At 39.4% G+C, this 19,940-nt stretch overlaps 3 protein-coding genes across 4 annotated transcripts; 2 read left to right on the top strand and 1 right to left on the bottom strand.

Moving 5' to 3' along the window:
- The first annotated feature begins 3,812 nt into the window (after positions 1 to 3,812).
- LOC308696412 (uncharacterized protein) lies at positions 3,813 to 6,561 on the top strand. 2 transcript variants are annotated; one of them, XM_081375143.1, is made up of 4 exons: positions 3,813 to 4,010; positions 4,848 to 5,011; positions 5,103 to 5,235; positions 5,961 to 6,561. In XM_081375143.1, exons 1-4 carry the CDS (start codon positions 3,918 to 3,920, stop codon positions 6,420 to 6,422), a joined length of 852 nt encoding a protein of 283 aa, XP_081231269.1. In that variant the 5' UTR covers positions 3,813 to 3,917; the 3' UTR covers positions 6,423 to 6,561. The 2 variants fall into 2 exon arrangements, with proteins under 2 accessions (XP_081231269.1, XP_081231268.1); XM_081375142.1 differs by having other exon boundaries at positions 5,916 to 6,561.
- Positions 6,562 to 6,721: 160 nt separating this feature from the next.
- On the bottom strand, positions 6,722 to 10,566 carry LOC308696409 (uncharacterized protein). Its single transcript, XM_081375139.1, has 2 exons — positions 9,063 to 10,566; positions 6,722 to 8,484 (listed from the first exon to the last, which is right to left on the bottom strand). Exons 1-2 carry the CDS (start codon positions 9,242 to 9,244, stop codon positions 7,278 to 7,280), a joined length of 1,389 nt encoding a protein of 462 aa, XP_081231265.1. The 5' UTR covers positions 9,245 to 10,566; the 3' UTR covers positions 6,722 to 7,277.
- On the top strand, positions 10,567 to 19,150 carry LOC308696410 (prolyl 4-hydroxylase subunit alpha-1-like). The gene is made up of 14 exons (XM_081375140.1): positions 10,567 to 10,603; positions 14,090 to 14,180; positions 14,383 to 14,654; positions 14,744 to 14,965; positions 15,071 to 15,201; positions 15,303 to 15,479; positions 16,305 to 16,369; positions 16,571 to 16,664; positions 16,837 to 16,887; positions 17,103 to 17,141; positions 17,458 to 17,496; positions 17,595 to 17,663; positions 17,758 to 17,854; positions 18,193 to 19,150. Exons 2-14 carry the CDS (start codon positions 14,173 to 14,175, stop codon positions 18,261 to 18,263), a joined length of 1,335 nt encoding a protein of 444 aa, XP_081231266.1. The 5' UTR covers positions 10,567 to 10,603; positions 14,090 to 14,172; the 3' UTR covers positions 18,264 to 19,150.
- Positions 19,151 to 19,940: the final 790 nt, after the last annotated feature.

Genomic DNA, 19,940 nt, shown 5'->3' with positions numbered 1-19,940 from the left:
CGCCCAAACATGCTAAATAACATAGGACATGATAATTGCTAAACCGGATCGAGCTACTTCCAAGCAATAAACATGCGGTTTACTAAATATTGTGCAGTGCCTGGTTGTGCAAGAAGACAGTCTGCATAAGCTTCCTTCGGATTCCAGCATGGTTAAACTTTATTAAATCAGTCAATCAGCACAATTTCCCGACACGGATCTGCCAGCAACATGTAAGTAACCATGTGTATTCTAATGCCTGATCTGCGATCAGTGATTTCCGATGTGTAATTATTCAAGTTCAGATATCTTTCTCTTAAAATCGTTAAATACTGTTTATGCATCAGTGACTAAACGATCAACTTCACATAATTTCTCGTAGTATTATGAAAAAAATAATAACTAGGCTAATTATTAAATTATATACAGAAAGCGATCAAAGAACGATCCCTTTCCATTCGCCCAAGCTGTCAATCAAACAGCACAGCGCGAGCCGCGAGAGCTTATCTGGACACTTGCCAAACTCGTGATGAAATGATGACACTGTTACACTACACAACGAAGCTGTTACTGTGTATTCACATCGTGTTTGCATTGTGATTTGGTGTAAGCATTTGTGAGAGTGCAAAAATTGCGTTGCAATGATAAGATCTTTATTCACGCGATCAACAGACTGTCTGTCATCTGCTCAGTCAGTGCGGTCAGTGCTCATCATGCTGCAACCTTTCATGTGATGGAAATGGAATAGATTTAAATATAATGCTTTAAACGATACTTTTCATGATGTGTTAATCTCGATAGCTGTAATAGTAAAAAAGTAGTAAAAGTTTTCGAGAGAGTTCATGTAATAATAGCTATTTCATATGCAAGCATGTCAGCCAATCACAGCAGTGGGCGTTTACATTGCAGTCTCACAGCAGACACGCCCCTTAAAACGGAGCGTTCAGATCTGAAGCTGAGGCCCCGTTTACACGTACATGGTTATTTTGAAAAACAGGCCCTGTCCCAAATGGCACACTCCTATGACTTCCTCAGAGTCCACACTTTGGTGACGTCATGTAGTGGGATGGCTAGTGTGACGTCACGACATCACTTCCGTGTCCAAGCCGCTGCGTCTAATGTAAACACAATGGCAGTAGCTAAGGAACCGGTCACTTTTTTTACGGTGACATCGTATTTTGCGGACACCCCAAAGTCCGTGAAAAAGGGTTTGAACTCGTACAACTCCAACAGAGTTGTAAATGTTAGTGTGCTGGCAGGTGGAAGTCTGAAAGGGAAAGTACAGGCTTCAATGAAAAGTAAAGTTTACGAGGTTGAGGTGAGGTCCCGACTCTTGAGTGACTCGTCAAATGGCACAAATTTCTATGACTTTTGTTGTTTTATATGAGCATAAAACAAATTGTTAATCAAACATTAAGCTGTCGCCCTTTACCATAAAAAGATTGTACATTTGTCACGGTTCAAACGTTACAAGTTTTTAGTAGCTACCGTTACCTCGCTAACATAAGGCTGTCGGCCACCAAGCTAACTTTACTGTACAAGTGTAACGTTAACTATTGTACTTAGCTATGTTAGAATAAGTACCTATGGTTTGTTGACAACTTAAAACTCTGGAAAAGTATTGCTCGCCCAATACAGATTAGACGTTACCTAAGGCCGGTGACACACTGGATGCGTGGCGTGAGCGTGGCGTTTCTGTTGCGTGTCAGCTGCGTGGCGGCTGCATCGCGTTTTCCATGTCTTTGCACACCAGAAGCGTGTCTGACGCGGCGCTGCTGCTGCTAGGTGACATATTGGTGACATGGGGAGAGAGTTGTGGAAGGCCTATACTTCATGTTAAACATAAATATATAGCAGCAAAGACAACGTCGGCAGTGTTGACGGCAATATAGACTATAGAATATTGACAGGTGCAGTATTTGAAAATCGATAATATTTTTTTAAATTGCATTTATATTTGCATTTATGTCAAACCCAAGACACTTTCAAACATCAAAATGACATTTATTAATATGTATTCGTGTCAAAATGTCATATAAACATCTTTTCCTATTCAATTTTGCCTGGAAACGCTTCCAAGACGCTTGCGTGTCGCGTGAAAAATAGGCGTCGGTTCTATTTCTAGCAGGCACGCGTTTTCCGCGCGGCTCGAGCCGCGCCTGAGACGCGCGTGTCACGCACGCAGTGTGCAAGCTCTAACCTGTTACCCCTCATTTACACCGCACACGTCTGCGGCGCATTACGGCTGCGACACGGCTACCGGAGCTGATCGCGCCCATTCTAGTCAATGCTTGTGTTTACACCGACCGCGACGCGGCGCGTTTCAGAAGCTTCCCAGAAGCGGCTCTCCGCGCCGCTTCGCTAAATATAGGCGCCTAGTCTATTTTTGACGGACGCGCGTCCAAGTCGCACCGGAAATACAAAATAAAAGTAAAAGAAAACATTGTCAAATTCAAAATAAACACCCTGTGCAAACTCCCAAACGTATTACACACCAATATCCTTGGTAGAAACCATAGACTAAATGATAGAAACCCCAACATCAAGAAAAAACACGTCGGACAGGCAAATCACGTGGTCTCGCGCATCCAGTCGCTCCGCTTCTGTAATGCTCCTGGTGTGAGTTGGCACCGCATGGAGGACGGAATAAAACCTTGTCGCAGACGTAATGCACCGCAGACGTTTGCAGTGTAAATGAGGGGTTACACCGCACACGTCTGCGGCGCATTACGGCTGCGACACGGCTACCGGAGCTGATCGCGCCCATTCTAGTCAATGCTTGTGTTTACACCGGCCGCGACGCGGCGCGTTTCAGAAGCTTCCCAGAAGCGGCTCTCCGCGCCGCTTCGCTAAATATAGGCGCCTAGTCTATTTTTGACGGACGCGCGTCCAAGTCGCACCGGAAATACAAATTAAAAGTAAAAGAAAACATTGTCAAATTCAAAATATACACCCTGTGCAAACTCCCAAACGTATTACACACCAATATCCTTGGTAGAAACCACTGTATGGTAGAAATCCAAAAATCAAGAAAAAACACGTCGGACGGGCAAATCACGTGGTCTCGCGCATCCACTTGCTCCGCTTCTGAAATGCTCCCGGTGTGAGTTGGCACCGCGTGGAGGACGGAATAAAACCTTGTCGCAGCCGTAATGCACCGCAGGCGTTTGCAGTGTAAATGAGGGGTTAACATGGGAGCCGAAATAAAAACGGACACGCCACGCAGCTGAGACGCTTACGCCACGCATCCAGTGTGTCACCGGCCTAACTAGTTGTTGGCTCCACCTAGTGCAACACAAAGATAAGAAAAACCTTTATTGATCTCACAATTCACTTGTTACATTCAGCTCTCAAGAAAACACTCAGGGTGTGCAGAATAGACAGGAAACGAACAATTAAATAGTAAATATAGGAGGTATCTTATACAGTGACTACCAGACTTCAGGGGGCAAAAAGTATAAACAATAAAAAAATAAACATACTATAATAAAAAAAAGTTAGCAGTGCAGGCTTACAGAGTGCACTACAAAGCTTTGCCTCTTAGCATTGTTAAGAGTTTTTTGTGAGGGTTAGCAAAGTTGATTTCACTCAGGTACACGTTGAGGGACAGGAAGTGAAGGCAAGTTCTTGCTCTTGTGCCATCGGGAGGTCCAAGTGCCACCATGTTGCAGCCCTCCTCATTTGGGCTGAGAAGAACTTCACCCGCACGGATGTCGAGTGTATGTGGAAGAGGCCCACGACACCCAAAACAGAGCAAATCACGGCCAAGAAAGTGTCTGTGATTGCACCTTCCACATCACAAGGTTAGTTCTTCGAGTAACTTGGAAATATCTGTCATGCTTTCTGTTTTGTTATCATTGGAAAAACAATGACCATATGTTTTCTTTTCATAGTAAAATCTAAGCCTGGGTTAGATAGCAGTTACCATCATATCCTTTATGCTATTTTTTCAGCTGGAATTAAACGCCCTGTCACCCCGGAGGACAGAGAATGGGCATCGTCATCTCTGGCACAGCTTGACCGTTTTACAGGTCTGGGTTGGATATTAGCTCCAGAACCTCCTGCACTGCCTCACCCCTCATTTACACCGCACACGTCTGCAGCGCATTACAGCTGCGACACGGCTACCGGAGCTGATCGCGCCCATTCAAGTCAATGCTTGTGTTTACACCGGCCGCGACGCGGCGCGTTTCAGAAGCTTCCCAGAAGCGGCTCTCCGCGCCGCTTCGCTAAATATAGGCGCCTAGTCTATTTCTGACGGACGCGCGTCCAAGTCGCACCGGAAATACAAAATAAATAAATAAAAAAAACATTGTCATATTCAAAATAAACACCCTGTGCAAACTCCCAAACGTATTCACACCAATATCCTTGGTAGAAACCATAGACATATGGTAGAAACCGTAAAATCAGAAAAAACACGTCGGACACGCAAATCACGTGGTCTCACGCATCCAGTCGCTCCGCTTCTGATATGCTCCCGGTGTGAGTTGGCACCGCGTGGAGGACGGAATAAAACCTTGTCGCAGACGTAATGCACCGCACAGGTGTGCAGTGTAAATGAGGGGTTAGGTTTGACTTGTGTTTTGTTGTTTCATGTCCTGCTTTATCAGAAACTTCACATGTACACAACATTAAATCAGTTACAAAGATTGACGATATCCCTAGTAAGATGGTAAATTTAGTTTGACATATCCACAGATTTAAATTGCAAATCAGACATAAACCTGTTCAGACTTTAATTTTAACTTTATTCAAACCGCGCATTTCGTACACAAGGCAACTCAATATATGTATGTCTGTGAACAATGTTGACATGAAGGGATCTAATTGTTGTTATTCTGATTCAATGATATTTGTTGGGACAGACTTTTGACCCCTGCCATCACGTCAAAACTTTTGATGGGATATTGGCCAACTCCGGGTATTGTGAGGACAAAGCTCAACATCTCCTTTCATCCCTTGCTGTGAGCCCACAACAAAAGGAAGCCATCGAGAGGGCCACAGTTGGGCAAACTCAGAATGACTTATGGTAATAATACATACAAGGATCGATTGATTTCATGTGTACTAAAAGTCATTAGTGACTGTGAGGTTAACTGTTGTGTGTTTCTTTATAACAGGATGGCATATCGCAAGAAGAGAGTTACAGCCAGCAACTTTGGTCTTGTGTTGGCGGCAGTGAAGAGGAACTCTTACCCTCCTTCATTATTCAAAACGCTGCTTGGTCATTACAACTTCAAGCAAGGAGCTCATGTAAGTGATGGACACAAAGTTCTTTTAACCCTTGGGTACTGTAATAAAACATATCCTTTAGTTATATTTGTTATATGCTATCACACTCCTGGATCTTCCAAAGACTTGTGAAAACATCTGCTTTGGCACATTACTTTTTCTGCAGCATCAAATTTTAAGTAATACTCCCCAGCAACTCCCATTATAACCACAATTTTTCATTCAACCATGACACTGCAGTGAAATCACATATGAAAGGCATTCACAAGGTTAAAATCCATTATTTAAAAACAAAAAAATAATTGTTTTGATCAGGTCTGAGCTTGATGAATAGTGTTTGGGGAAAAAAGGTTGATCAAATTTTTTTATCAGAGGTTTTTTCAGCTGTAATGGTTGTGGCTTTTAAACAGCCAAAACTAGGTTTGAAAGGGTTGTAAATTTGCCCACAGTGTATTTTAGACCGTTTACATTATTTTTTATCACATATTCAAAATTTATGTACAATTAAGTTTCTTCACCAAAAATGTTTTTACTCTCAAATACAGTGAAGGTTATTGTCAATTAGTTCTACATATCACCCTTTGGTGGCAGAAAAAACCCACATAGAGACCCTAGGGTAATTTTTAAATCAAACAAGTGTAAACAAAGATTGTACTACAAGGGTTGGGCTGATATTTCTTTCCTTCTCTCCCTTTATAAAGCACCTTGTGATGCCATTGTGTATGAAATTCCCTTTCAACCCCCAGGCTTGTGATTGGGGAATCGTTCATGAGCCAAAGGCTAAAGAAGAGTACATGAAGCGCACTGGTGTGACCATCCAGGAGAGCGGAGTGTTTCTCTCTGACAGTGGCCTGCTTGGTGGCTCTCCAGATGGGACAGTATCTGCTGACTGCATCATTGAGGTGAAATGTCCTTATGCAGCCAGAAACAAGACCATAATTCAGGCAGCAGAGGCAAAGGACTTTTATCTCAAACTGGATGAAGTTACTGGCCTACTGAAAATGAAGCCGACTCACAACTACTGGCATCAAATTCAGGGCAACCTGTACCTTACGGGAGCTGGCACATGCCACCTGGTGGTATGGACTCCGCTGGATGTTGTAATTCTGTTCATCCATAAAGATCCAGCTTGGGCAAACAACATTAGTGTTTTAGAAATATTTTATAAGGACATTTTCCTGCCCCATATTCTCTCCGATATTAAATGATTAACCCTGCATTTGTTTACATGTTCTAAATAGGGATGTCAGGATTCAAATATATATAAAAAAGTAATATAATAAAAAGTAAACTTATAAATAGGCAGTAGAATATCATTATTATTATTATTATTATTATCATTATTAGCAATACCTATACCTACCTAGCTAGCTATAAGAAAGCAGATTTATGTGGATGTTTTTGAAAGATCTATGTCTTTCCATGTGCTTACACGGTTCATGTCCATTTTTACGTGACAAACGCGGCTGCACATGATCCTTTTTTTTTTAACTCTTCCTTTGGCCGCTATGAAAATAAGATTTTCACATTTAACTTATGAACCTGCCATTGACTTCATGCGTTTGAGTGGATTTATGGACCGCGGTTATTGTAAAAATCAGTTAATCTTGACATTCCTAGTTCTAAAGCATTATTTTCAGTTTGAATGTTGTAGCCTCTCCCAATTTGTATATATCAATATCTGTGCATTTGTACCAGTTAAAATGATGTTTGTGTGTTTTGTTGTTTTATTTATTCTAAAAAAGAAAAGCAGTAACATGCAGTTCAAATAAATTGAGTGGGAGCAACATAATCAGTGTGAAGACTTTTTAATTGTCTTGTTCAGCTTCAGTTGCATCCAGGCTGTCAAACGGAACAAAATTATTCATTCAGCTTATGGAGGATCAAACACAGTTGTGTTGATAATATGTATAACAAACCTTTAAAAAAATATAACATTTAACATGTGAGTTTAGGAAAATTGATTAGCAAGTAAAAAACAACATTGATACAGTTCATATGGAATACAGTTAAAGAAAAATTCAATGCTGATGATGGCATTGTGGCAAACAGTGAGAGGAAATTCATGCTATTTCACGGAGGATGGGTGTCTGTAAATTTGTGAGAGAAACACACACTTTCAGTATCTTGTTTGCATGCTTTTTATACTGGTACGGAATGTATGACAAAATGTGAAATGTTTTCAGGCGCTGAATAGAACGCTCCACATGAACTCTTGCACTGGCAATAAGTCTGTTGTGGTTGATTTCCTCCATTGTGAACTGTCCGTTGACAAGGAATGTTGGGATGTTCAGTGAAACACCTGCAGGTAAAATGTCACGAATAGTGAAGCCCTTGTCAGCCATCACCATGTCACCTGCTTCTAGCTGTTGAAGTACTCCGCAGTCTGCTGTTATTGCTTTGTCCGATGTGCTTCCACCATACAGGTCACTGGCGAAGGTAATGAATCCATTAGGTGCCACACCAATCAGAGCCTTAAGCGTGGTACCTCCTTTGTAATGACTGTACAGATGACTTTGGGTGTCCAAACTTTCTGTGTTGGACACAGGTACTTCAGTACAGTCGAGCACAATCCGACAATTGGGAAATGGTTGGAAGCAATGTGGCAGGGAGGTTTGGTTCTTGAATCTGGAAGGAATTTTGTTTTCCATCATGCCGACATACAAAATGTCATACAGGGCACTGGAGATGGTGATAAAGATGTTGGTGACTGTGGCCCGGCAGCAGTTAAACCTCACAGAAAGGTCAACAAGACCACAATTCAGTCGGAGTTTCATCAAAGTCAAGAGCAGCTGATCGATTAAGGGCATTTTTTGGACGTTCCAATCAAAGTGATACTGGAGATCAAATTTGGAAAGAAGGGTCTCCAAAAATAAGACTGTGGCAGCATCTGGCAAGCCAGTGTAATAGTTGACTATGTCTGGGTGGGAGGATATTTGACTAAATGAAAATGTTTGTTTTTGTTTCTCCAATTCTTTCTTCAGTTTGTCATTTTCTTTTCTGAGCATCTTATTCTCAATTTCAAGCACCAAAACACTTGAACTACTTGGGGTCTTCTGAGCAGTGTCAAGGTGACTTGGGCCTGGTTCAGCTCCTCCTTCGTCCTCTACAGTCGCCGGGAGCATTTTCTTTTGCCGTTTGGTCGGCTGGCTGATGTGAGGAAAAGCCTTTCCCTCATTCCAGGCAAACCGTGTGGGCCCCGCTGCTTTGCCATGTGGAAAATGCCATCCACAGACCCTTGAGTTGTAGTTAGGTGTGAAATCTTTACGCCTGGATAAAAGAAAAAAACATTACATAAAGAACTCTGTGGCGATAAACAAAAAGAAGTAGGTTCTGCCAGTGCAGAACCCTTGTCCCTCTCACCCCTGTTCCACAAAAGCAACACAATTTGGCAACTGTATATACATAAATAGTGACTTTTATATTGTTAATGGCTTCATTCTCAAAAATGTAAATACTGACTTTATTCTGGTAAATTGTCACGTAAATCTAAAAAAAGGACTTGTAAACGACTTAATTCTGTAAAATATTACGTATATCTCGTAATTAATCTCGTTCATTCTTGTAAAATGTTTGTTTTTTGTAAAAAAGTTTAATATCTTACAATATGACTTTTCATAAATAACTAGCTAGTTGATTCTCATAAATAACGACTTTAAACTCAGTCACATTAAACTAGTAAATGGCAACTTTATTCCCGTAAATAATGACTTTAATCTCGATTATTTTATGTGGCCCCACTCCATCGTTAACAGCAACAGGTAACGTTATCTCGGCTAACGTTTAGCGCAAATACTGGCGCTAGCCCGCACTTAAATGTATTTTTCATGGTTAGATATCCAGCTTACCGTATCAGTTTAAGCCATCTCCTCTTCTCGTTGTCATCCAAAGGAAAGCGGTAGTAACTAATCGTTTTATTGACATCATTTCTGTTGTTACAACTTGGGACACAGCACTGCACCATTCTAGCCCAATTCGGTTTGGACACGGAAGTGACGTATTTGGCTACGATGACGTAGGCACTAGCCATCCCCCTGGCGCGAGTCCACGAGGGTGCATTGAGAAGTATTTTTGGGACAGACCAGTGGGTAAGCGTTTGGTATTAGTTTGAAGGTACCCCCGGGAGCCGCCATTGGCTAACAAGCCTTCACCTGCTGTTAGCATCCCATTGACTTCCATTCATTTTGGCGTCACTTTGACAGCGAATAACTTTACATCTGAGGCGTTTAAAGACTCCATTTGTCCATTATTTATTTCTAAAGAAACACGACAATGTATAAAAGGCTCCATTACCTTGTATCTTACGTTATGGCCCCGTAGGAGCAGTTTTTGTAAAAGTAGGCTAACGATTGCGTCAAAACCACGCGACTCTCTGGAAATTACCGTAGAGACAGGAAGAGAAGCTCGCGGGCAATTTGGGGGACGCGGAGGCATAAAGTCAAAGGAGAAGCCCATAGAGAGTCATGACGTTGCTCCTGCTCCTAGCTCATGGACAGCTCCTTCTCACACTCTCCGTCTCTGCAAGATTCGGAAGGGAATGGTTCCGATTTCGTCAGGCACAGCTGCTAGAAAACTTACAACTGTCAGGCAGGCTGCTCACGTCACATCCCCGTCGTCAAGCTCAGTTTGAGTCTGCGCAGTACGCCTGGCAATCAGGAAGTAACTGCTCCTTATGTGCTTCAACTTCTCTCCGTTGAAACCTATGGGGTCGCTGTGTCCAGTTTATATACTGTCTATGGGACAGACTCGATCGTCACGCCGGAAATAACGGCCTGGTTGTTGTTGGACAGGAGAAATCACATTTTTGCACTCCGACGTCTTATCTGCATGTCAACTACACATCCTAATTTTACAGTTCTATATTTTGATATTGGGCATATCATGATATCAATATATATCATGATAGATATATCATGCTTATTTAAAGGATGTATACAGTTGTAGCCCACATAATATAATGTTCCATTTGAACTAAGATTACAATTTTAAAACATAATTTAAACATATTTTTTTTCAATTTACATGTTTCAATATTCATACTGTGTAAATGACTCAGTAAAGCCCTGCCATTCGGTTCTATTCATTTAATGAATCATAATGCGATCGTATTATTAATGTTTTAAGACATCAACCACTGGTCGATGACCACAATGTTTGTATAAACTGTAGGTAAAATGTACATTTAGGTCATAAAAACCGTAATATTTTCTTCTCAGACTTATGTCAACAATTATCCGTGAGTGAAATCTCCTCCCATCTGTTGTCTGATTGGCCTTTCGCAAGGATTCCTGGGTAGTTAAAGTGCGTGAAGCCTGCTTCTATGCGGGCTTCGCGGAAGACCGCTTCAAGGGTACAAAGGGGGCGCTGCTGAGGAGCACACTTCAGAGCGGTAAAATGCTGAATGGGACAGCCTACGGACTCGTAGACTCGGCGAGCACGCGCAATTCAAGTCCACGAGACCGAAAGTCCGCATGAAGTGCGCCATTTGGGACAGGGCCACAGAGACATTTCCCTTCGTTTGCGCCCTTCGTTTACACGCAAACGGAGGATTCGCCAATGAAACCGATTCTTTCTAAAAACTCCGGACAGAGTGGAGAATTTGAAAATCTTCGTTTGCACGTAAACAGAGAAAAACGGAGTTTTAGGTAGCGACGTCACAGAATGTGACTATTTTCGGGATTCTGATTGGCTAAGGTGGGCTTGAGTTTCTCGATACACTGCCACCTACAGGTTTGGCATGCTCTTGACAGCATATACACAGGTTCGTGTGCACGATGTTATTTTTGAAAACGAAGAGGGGTGAAATCAGGGGCGATTCTAGGATTTTAATTTTAGGGGAGCTCAGCCCCCAATGAGGGTATGATTTAAAAAAAAGTTAGTTTATGATCTAATGCGCATTATTAACTATATTTTATAATCACTGAGGTACCAAATGCAAGGTATTTAATTTAGGGGGGTTCGGGGGCATGCTCCCCCGAGAAAATTTTGATTTCTCTGATCTACATATGTGCATTTTAAGATGTTTTGAAGGCCAAAAAAATTGGATGACAAAAGCTTTAAAACCATGTGCGGGCAGCTGTTTATTTTCCACACTTCATCAGCATCACACTCTTCTTCTCTTTGTTTTTATCTTGCTCTGTCTTTTCCCCTCCTAAAGCTGAGCTTTGACTGATTTAGGCCCTTCATTTGTGTCTGTCAGTGAAGAAAGTAAACATAGGGTCAACTGATAGGTTGATTTATGAATCATTTTCTCAGACAAAGCTACCAGGAAAGCTAGGTAACTAAGTTTATTAAATTCATTCACAATATGTACACATTCATTATTGATCTAGGCCTACATGGCCGTAGACAGGGCTTTATAATCAAAGAGGTCATAAATTTGAGGTTGTTGGGGTTAAACATTTTTATTTCTCTGATATGTGCATTTCAAGACGTTTGAAGGCCAAAAAAAGGATAAGAAATAGATTTAAAACCTGCTCTCTCCTCGTCTTTTTCTCTCAGTCTCCTGATCTTGCCCTGTCTCTTCCCCTCCTAAAGCTGAACTTTTTTAATTTACTGAAGGCTACAAATTGTATTATATTAATTCTCAACATGTACACATGCACTATTAATCTTGTGCCTATGAAAACGGCTTTGTTAATGTTTCTTGTCCCCTCACAATGACATAATTATATGTCACGTTATATAGGCCTATTTTCAGCTCAAAATGGCGAAATTAGACAAAAGTTTATTAGTTTTCTAATTATTTTTGTCATTCGTTTAACATTTATTACCTAAAAAACTGTCAAATATAAAATGTTTAGTTTAGCTAACTTACATCTTAACTCGCACTTGACCGTAAACTGAAGCGTCAGTCGTGCTGCTAAAATTCCATGTAAAATTCGCGCTCAGCAGCTTCTGTAAACATAAAGCCCGCCTACTTTGATTTGATTGGTCATCTCAAATATTCTGACACTGACGAGAAGTGAAAGACCAATGAGGCTCAGATGAACAAACACACACACACACGCGCGCTCGCGCCTCTGTTTCTGACCTGCGCTCTGCTTGGCGCTTCTGCCGACTTAAGATGAAGAACATTATTTAACCTTGTCAAAGACAAATATATATATATATATATTTAGAATAACAACATTTCTTACTCCAAGTTTTAGGGGTGCTGAGCTCCTTTTTAGGGGTGCTGAAGCACCCCTAAAAAGGGGCTAGCCTCGCCCATGGGTGAAATGTCCGTTTATGAAAATAGCCACCCACGTGTAAACGTAGCCTGAAATGAGGCTTGGAAAAATGGCTTTTATTTATAAATTATGACAATTTTTGATGTAAAAATCATACTAACATTATAAGGGCACCCCAGGCAACATTATAAAATAATAAAACAATCCAGTTCATGACCCCTTTAAGGCCCCGTTTACACGATGGGAAAACGCAGATATTTCTCTGCGTTTTGGCCTGTCATTTACACGAAAACGCCATTTTTATCCCAGAAAACGATTATTTCTAAAAACTCCGGCCAAAGTGGAGATTTCTGGAAACGCCGGTTATGTGTTGCCGTGTCAACTGTGATAAACGGGGTTTTAGGTTCTCAAACGTCATATTATGCGCTAGAAAATGCTTACGTCATGTGAGCGCCCTATGTTTAGAGTTTGTTTGGCTCCTCCCTATAGGTTTGGTATAGTTATAATGGCGCTCGACAGCGTAGTTATGCGGGTTGATGTAAACGACAACTTTTTTTAAAACGATGATGTCTGCACGATGTTATTTTTGAAAACGGAGGGGGGGAAATATTCGTTTCTCTAAATACCCGGCTATGTGTAAATGTGGCCTAAGTTTCTGTAAATGGATACACATTCTGGCTTCCCCTATCTGTGTTCAACAATAGGAGTGCTGTATGCTCCAAGTCTAATATGACCAGCAGTCATTTACACTTTCATCAACCAGGTGTTGATAGTGCAAGCGAGACCTGAACAGCACACGTTATCCATTTAAACTAATCTCATTTAAGCCTTGCCAATTTAAACATTGAAGCGCAAGAAGACGTGAAAAACAATTTGTGCTCTGAGAAGATTCATCCAAAGCACGCACATGGAAAGCTGCGTCTCATACAGCACACAAATATTGAGTTCTCTTTCTTTCAAGTCTTGCGCTTGAATGGACAAATTCACAAAAATTATGTCAACATGCCTGTCTTGGCAAGTATCCTAGCAAACATAGAAGGTCATGTCTCAAGTAAAAGTAAACAGTCCAGAAAGACAATCCATGTGCTCAGTATCAGTGCACTGATTAGATCCCTACTTATGCCACTGTTTGTTTCTATAGTTACTCATTTGTTAATTGATTAGCCACACCTGTTCCTTGTTTTCTGCCTCATTTGCCCTGTCTATTATAGCCCTCAGTTTTCAGTTTAAGATCAATTTCACAGCAAGATACAAACAAGTTGCGTTTTGAGATATTGAAGGCCTTATAATGTCAGTAAAAGAACTGACAGTGTTTATGGGTTGTTTTTGGATTGTCTGTGTTGATGCTGGATATGAATTCTTCTCATCAACAGGTTAATGTTTCAGTTCAATATCAATTCATTATGTTAGCTATATTAAATTATATTATATTATATTATATTATATTATATTATATTGTTTTTTTATTCGTAATGTTCGTTTAAAGTTTTACATGTTTTGTCCATATTTCTCCAACAGTTTTTTACACCGTTGTCATGACAATTTGATTAGATAAGAATTTTGACCAAAAGTGACCAATAGTAACACAGTTTTTTGTCATAATTTCAACACTGATGCACTCATGCCATAATAATATAATGATGTAAAAAATTAATTAATACACAAATCAAATCCTTTTTGACAAAATGCAGATTGTTTTATAGATCAAATTGCACAGCTATATGGGGAGACGAAAGACCTTCTGAAGCTCTTCAGTCAGTGTGTCGATGCTGAGAATGTAGAGACAATGAAGAGGTGAAAACACTTTCATTATTCCTAATATACCATTAAACTACTTGATTAATGTGTTTTTATTATTATTATTATCATTATTAAAGCATTCAATTTTGGAATGGATGTTTAACAATTATATATAATTTTAGATTAAGTATTATGTTAATAAATAAATCTTCTACAAGATTTTACCAACTTTTGATGAACCCCTGTCTTCATCCAGTGATCTTCCGAATCTTCTGCTTTCATACTCCGACTCTGAGAACCCAGAGGAAGCTGTGAGAGACCCTGTGGCAGCTTACAGACTCCTCAGACAAATGAGAAATGATTTGATCTATATTGAAAAACGCATTCAGCCGAATCTTACTCAGTGTGAAGAGTATCAGAATGAGATGGACTCAAAGATCCCACAGCCGGAGGACTTGGATGGTGCAGCTTTAGGACTGATCAAACTGCAAGAGATCTACAAACTCCACCCAGAAGACATCACAAAGGGTAAACTGTCCTGCAGTTTTGCACCAATGCAGTTTCACTGAGAGTTTCACTTTCCAATCTGATATATGATTTTATTTCACATTTCGCAGAAACATCTCTAAATGCAGATGAAGCTTTCAATGTAGGCTTGGTCGCTTATGACGAGGACAAATTCCAGCATGCCTTTCTCTGGTTTCTGTACAGTCTGGACAGATTAACAGAATACTCAACCACTACTGAGGAAGAGTTGCTGCGTTTCCTTAGTTCATCAGTCTATCATTTCGGCAGCCTGTCTGTGGCAATCTACTTCAGCCAACAGCTTCTCAATCTGGGTGAGGTCATGCTGTCCTTCATTTAATTTAATATTTTTACATTTGAGTTTGGCAGACAATTTAGCTAAATTGTTGTGATTCAAGTCATAAACATCTTTGCCTCAGATCCAAGTAATGATGAAGCCAGAGTTCAGCTGAACAGACTCCTTCACTTACAGAGCAACCCTGACATATTTCCACTGAACACAGAGTCAAGTAACTATGAGGCCCTGTGCAGAGGAGAGGTTGACCAGAGGGCAAGTGCTAAAATTTAATTCATTATTTGACATGAAATTACAAACAGTCATTGTAAAGCTTTGTGTGTTGATGGGAAGTTTATTATATTTAATCAAATCAGATCTCCAAGAGGCAGAGGGCGCTGTCCTGTAGGTACAGCACAGGTGGAGGAAACCCCAGACTGATGTACGCACCAGTGAAAGAGGAAGTGGAGTGGGACGAGCCTCGCATCATCAGATATCATGACATCATATCAGACAGAGCGATGGAGATCCTGAAGAATATCTCCAGACCTAAAGTGACTATCGAACACCCCCCATCCCCCCCCCACCCCACACCACCACACACACACACACACACACACACACACACACACACCAACAACAACATAAATATTTTTGTTGTTATTGTCAGTATATTTAAAATGTAATTTCTTGTTATGGTGTATTTTTGTACTGTTCAATGGGCAAATGTATGTTGACATCCATTTCAAATGAACATGTTTGCTTGGCCCCTTAATTCCAGTGAAGACAAGTCTTCAGTTCATTCTAGATTGGTGGGTTTCAAACTTTTTCAAAAATATGATGAACCCCTTGCCATGGACCCTTCTCCTAAAATATAGAGCCAGCTATTTATTTTCTTTGCTTTACTCACATTTAAGTTGACAATATCTACTTTCTACTTCCCAGCTGATGTAGTGTACAGCTTAAGAGAAATCTAAAACTATGGATTTTAATAGAAGAAAAATCAATCTTATCATTTCTGACCAGTCTTGAATGATAGTAAAATGTCAAACTATGTACATTTAGACCTAAAATGTACTAATTTAAATTTAAACCTCAGTTGTAGAGAATTGTTTGCTTCATGTGAGGTCCATATAGAAATGATTAATTGAGGTCTGTGTGGAAGAACTTGGCTGATCTATAGAAAGCTCATATTTGAATCCCACTGAACACATTTGAGAGAAATTGGAGCTCTAAGTGCCTCATCCAAAATCAGAATCAATGATTTTGAAACCAAATGCTCAGAAAGCAAACATAAGTGTGGCGTTTGGGTGTTCACATACTTTTAGCCATATACATAAATTTATACTTGACAGTTCATTCCGATTTGTTGCCTACAGCTTTCTAGATCGGAAGTTTATCGCTCTGGAATCACAGAACCCTTAAAACTACGTGTTTCTCAAAGGTTAATGTGTATTAAAATCATCTCATTAAAATGGCATAGTTCACCCAAAAAATTTTATCTCTCATAGTCTTGTTTGCTTTTTAATACAAAAACTATTACTTTAACTTAAGAGTTTGCAGTATTTGACAATAATAATAATAATAATAATAAACTGTTTTAGTCACACACTTACTATGCAAGTAATCCTCACTATATTTTCAGTGTTTTTCTGCGTAATAACCCTGTGGAAGCTGGTGTCAGTCAGAGGATTGCAGATGTTACAGGACTTTCCATGGAAACCGCTGAATCACTGCTTGTACGTCACAGTAAGATAGAAGGCATATGATCATTACAGTATACAATTAATTTATTTTCACCTGATTCATCATTCTTGAATTCTTAAATGGTGATAAACATGCATTTTTACCTGTGAACCATTGAAATGTTAACCGTTTCTATTTCAATAGTGATTCATAAATGATTTCCAGGTTCAGAATTATGGGGTTGGTGGCGCATTTGAACAGCATATTGATGCATTGGTAAGTTCACTGTATAGACATTACATCAATTATGTAAACCAACACAGAATTTGCCATTGGTTCCCTCAGGAATCTCTAATGGGCTTTGGCAGTTTTGGATTTATGAGTAATTAAATAAAGTAATGATTCAATTTGAAAATAAATTAAAATGCCAGCACGAACCTCCTGTGTCCAGTTTGAAAAACTACTACTACTCCACTTTCTTGAGTCAACAGGCTGAGATGCTAGAATCTAGACACTGGAGGATAGAGCAGGCATGTTTATTTTAATTTTTAATTTACATATCCTATTAAAAAATGACACCAACACTAATGCTGTGTTTGCCACATACATGTTTAAATCACACATTTGTTTAATAATTTGCATTTGAGGTTTTATTTGTGATTTTATGATGTATAACAAAACGTAAAGTCTCTTGAAGTAATACATAATGGCTCAAAAAAGCTAATTATCTTGCAGAATTAATTTAAGAGTACAAATGCAACTCTGTATTCTGTGTCATTGAGAGCTGGATTACATGTTGACCAGTCAAATAGTTTCAGACTAACTGAAGAATATTTGACCTCACAGGAGGAGGAGAATGACAGGATTGCTACATTCCTAATTTATGTAAGTTGGCAGTGTAAGTGCAGCTGTCAGAAACAGTATTTCTATTATAGATATTAATTTTACCTGGAACTATCCATATGAATGTTTTGTTGCTGTAGATGAGTGATGTGGAGATGGGGGGCGCCACTGTGTTCCCTAGAGTTGGAGTTTCAGTGCATCCGAAAAAGGTAAACCCTCAATTCTGTTTTTTTATATAAGGATTATTTAAGTACTAATTACAAATAAAAGAATCATTTTAGCATCCTCTCTCTGCTCTTGCAGGGTTCAGCCGTGTTTTGGTACAATCTCCACAGAAATGGTGAAGTGAATTGGAATACGGAGCATGCTGGATGCCCTGTGTTTGTGGGTAACAAATGGGGTAAGTTGTTAAATAAATGGGTTGATACATCTAAAATATAACTGGCTGATTTGATTACAGTATTTTGGAACTTTTTTTGTATCCTTTAAGTATAAATAAATGTATATTAATATTTAAATTTCATTTAATATTTATAAGACATTCTATACTGTATGTAGCTTTGTCAAAATACTAATTATTTTAATCTAAGTGTCTTATTTGTGAATGTTCTTTGTAAGGTGCGTGCATGCGTGTGGTGAAAAACAATTCAGCCATGAATCATTTGAAAAGAAAAGCTGAAGATTGAAAGGGAAATGTTAATGGTAAAAATAATTTTGTTTATAATTTTTTTTTTTTAGTTGCTAACAAATGGATCCATGAATTTGGACAGGAATTCAGGAGCCCCTGTTCTTTGTCAGAGTCGGAGTGAAAGACTCTACAAGGCTTGAAATCATAAGATATTTGAATGTGTGTATATGTACTCTATCTGTACATGTTATATTTATTATGTATCGGTAATGTAGGCAGGATCTGTAACATAGATTTGTTGTATCAACTTTTGCTGTTGTTTGTAACAGTATATTTCACTGTCACTTTTACTGCCTCAGATCACAGCTGAGTTTTTCAGAGCTTGTCCTGAGCCAATATCTCTGAATCTCAGAACAAAAAGTCTAGCCCATGTGATCTCTCCACCTGCAGAGCCCTTTAGCTCTAACATGCATTGCAGAAAGGCACTGTGCTTTTGTGTGTGTCAAAGCTCAGTACGGGTATAGGGTTCGGATTAGTTTTGCAAAGTGTTACTATGAATATTTAGAGTCTGTCTTGGTCAAATCTTTCATACAAATAAATAAACTTAATACAGAAGTAACAAATGTGAAGCTGACAAATTGTTTAATCAACTTCATACTTTGTTTAACCTTTATACTATCCTTGTGTCTGAATTGCACATCCTTCCGTCACGAGTCAAAATGACCTGAAGTATTAGAATTACACTTCTTCATTGTTTTTGTCCAGAAGGCTTATATTATTTCATTCTATTTCCAATATAATTTTTTTCATTTTATTGATTTCTAAATTTATTATATTTTAACAATACTGAAATTAAACATTTAAGCACGTTTTTTTTTTCCACATTCTTTAAATACAAAATAACTGCATTACAAGCAAAATTCAGTTTAGAAAGTCATGCATTGGGTGTCTCTGTGACCTCGTGTGGGAAAAATATAACATGGCATTTCATGAATATTGCTACGAGATGGCCTTAAAAGTAAAACTCCATAGGGAGTAAATAAACTGGCACCATTATTTTAATTGCCATTTCTAGGTGTGTGTGTGTTTATGTGAGTGTGGGTCTCTGCCTTTTATTTGCATGTGTGTGTTCTGGGTTGTGCACGTTTTTTTTTTTTTTTTTTTCTGACACAAAAACATGTTCCCCATTTCCCATTAATTCCTATAGGGGTCAAATTGACCTGCAAGGGAAGGACATGTTACTTTTTATTACAACCACAGAAACTCCTTGAATCCAGTCCATTTTTTGTGTGTGTATTCCAATTTCAAGTGTGACAAAACTGACAAGGTCTTGTACCACTCCGAAGAACACTCAAATTTTAAAAATGAAAAGAAAATGAATTTCGGGTCAAAGTGACCCGAGGAGAGGGTGAAGGTATAGTGTAAAATATATAAAGTGCTTTGCTGTCAACCATCCAGTGGGAATGTATAAACGTAAAACAAAAAATAGATAATTATGATAAAACCAATAATAATTACAACAAAACTTCTAATGCATGGTATCAGGATTTTTTGTTGTTGTCTTCATTGTCATGTTTTTTGTCTTGTGCTCCTCTTGTAATCCCATGACTCGGTTGAAAGGCCACTCTGTGCTGCTTTTGACTGGCCAGTTTAAAGTCTGGGTGAACTGCAGGCTGGAGTTGACCGGTGACTGACAGGAGAGCTCTGATAGGTTAGTCACTGAAGAAGGCGGTCCAGAAAAGAGGGGAAATTGCCTTTGGATTGGATGTGCCTGAGGAAAGGGGAGGGGTTTGGGGAAGCTGTATGGCAGCAGAAGGGAATGAGAAACTGACTGCACAGCTGTCCACAAACAAACATG

The sequence above is a fragment of the Scardinius erythrophthalmus genome (genome assembly GCF_964197995.2).
Source record: "Scardinius erythrophthalmus genome assembly, chromosome: 9".
Classification (NCBI taxonomy): Eukaryota; Metazoa; Chordata; class Actinopteri; order Cypriniformes; family Leuciscidae; genus Scardinius; species Scardinius erythrophthalmus.
The sequence above is the reverse complement of the archived record's forward strand: the minus strand, read 5'-3'. Positions and strand labels throughout refer to the sequence as shown.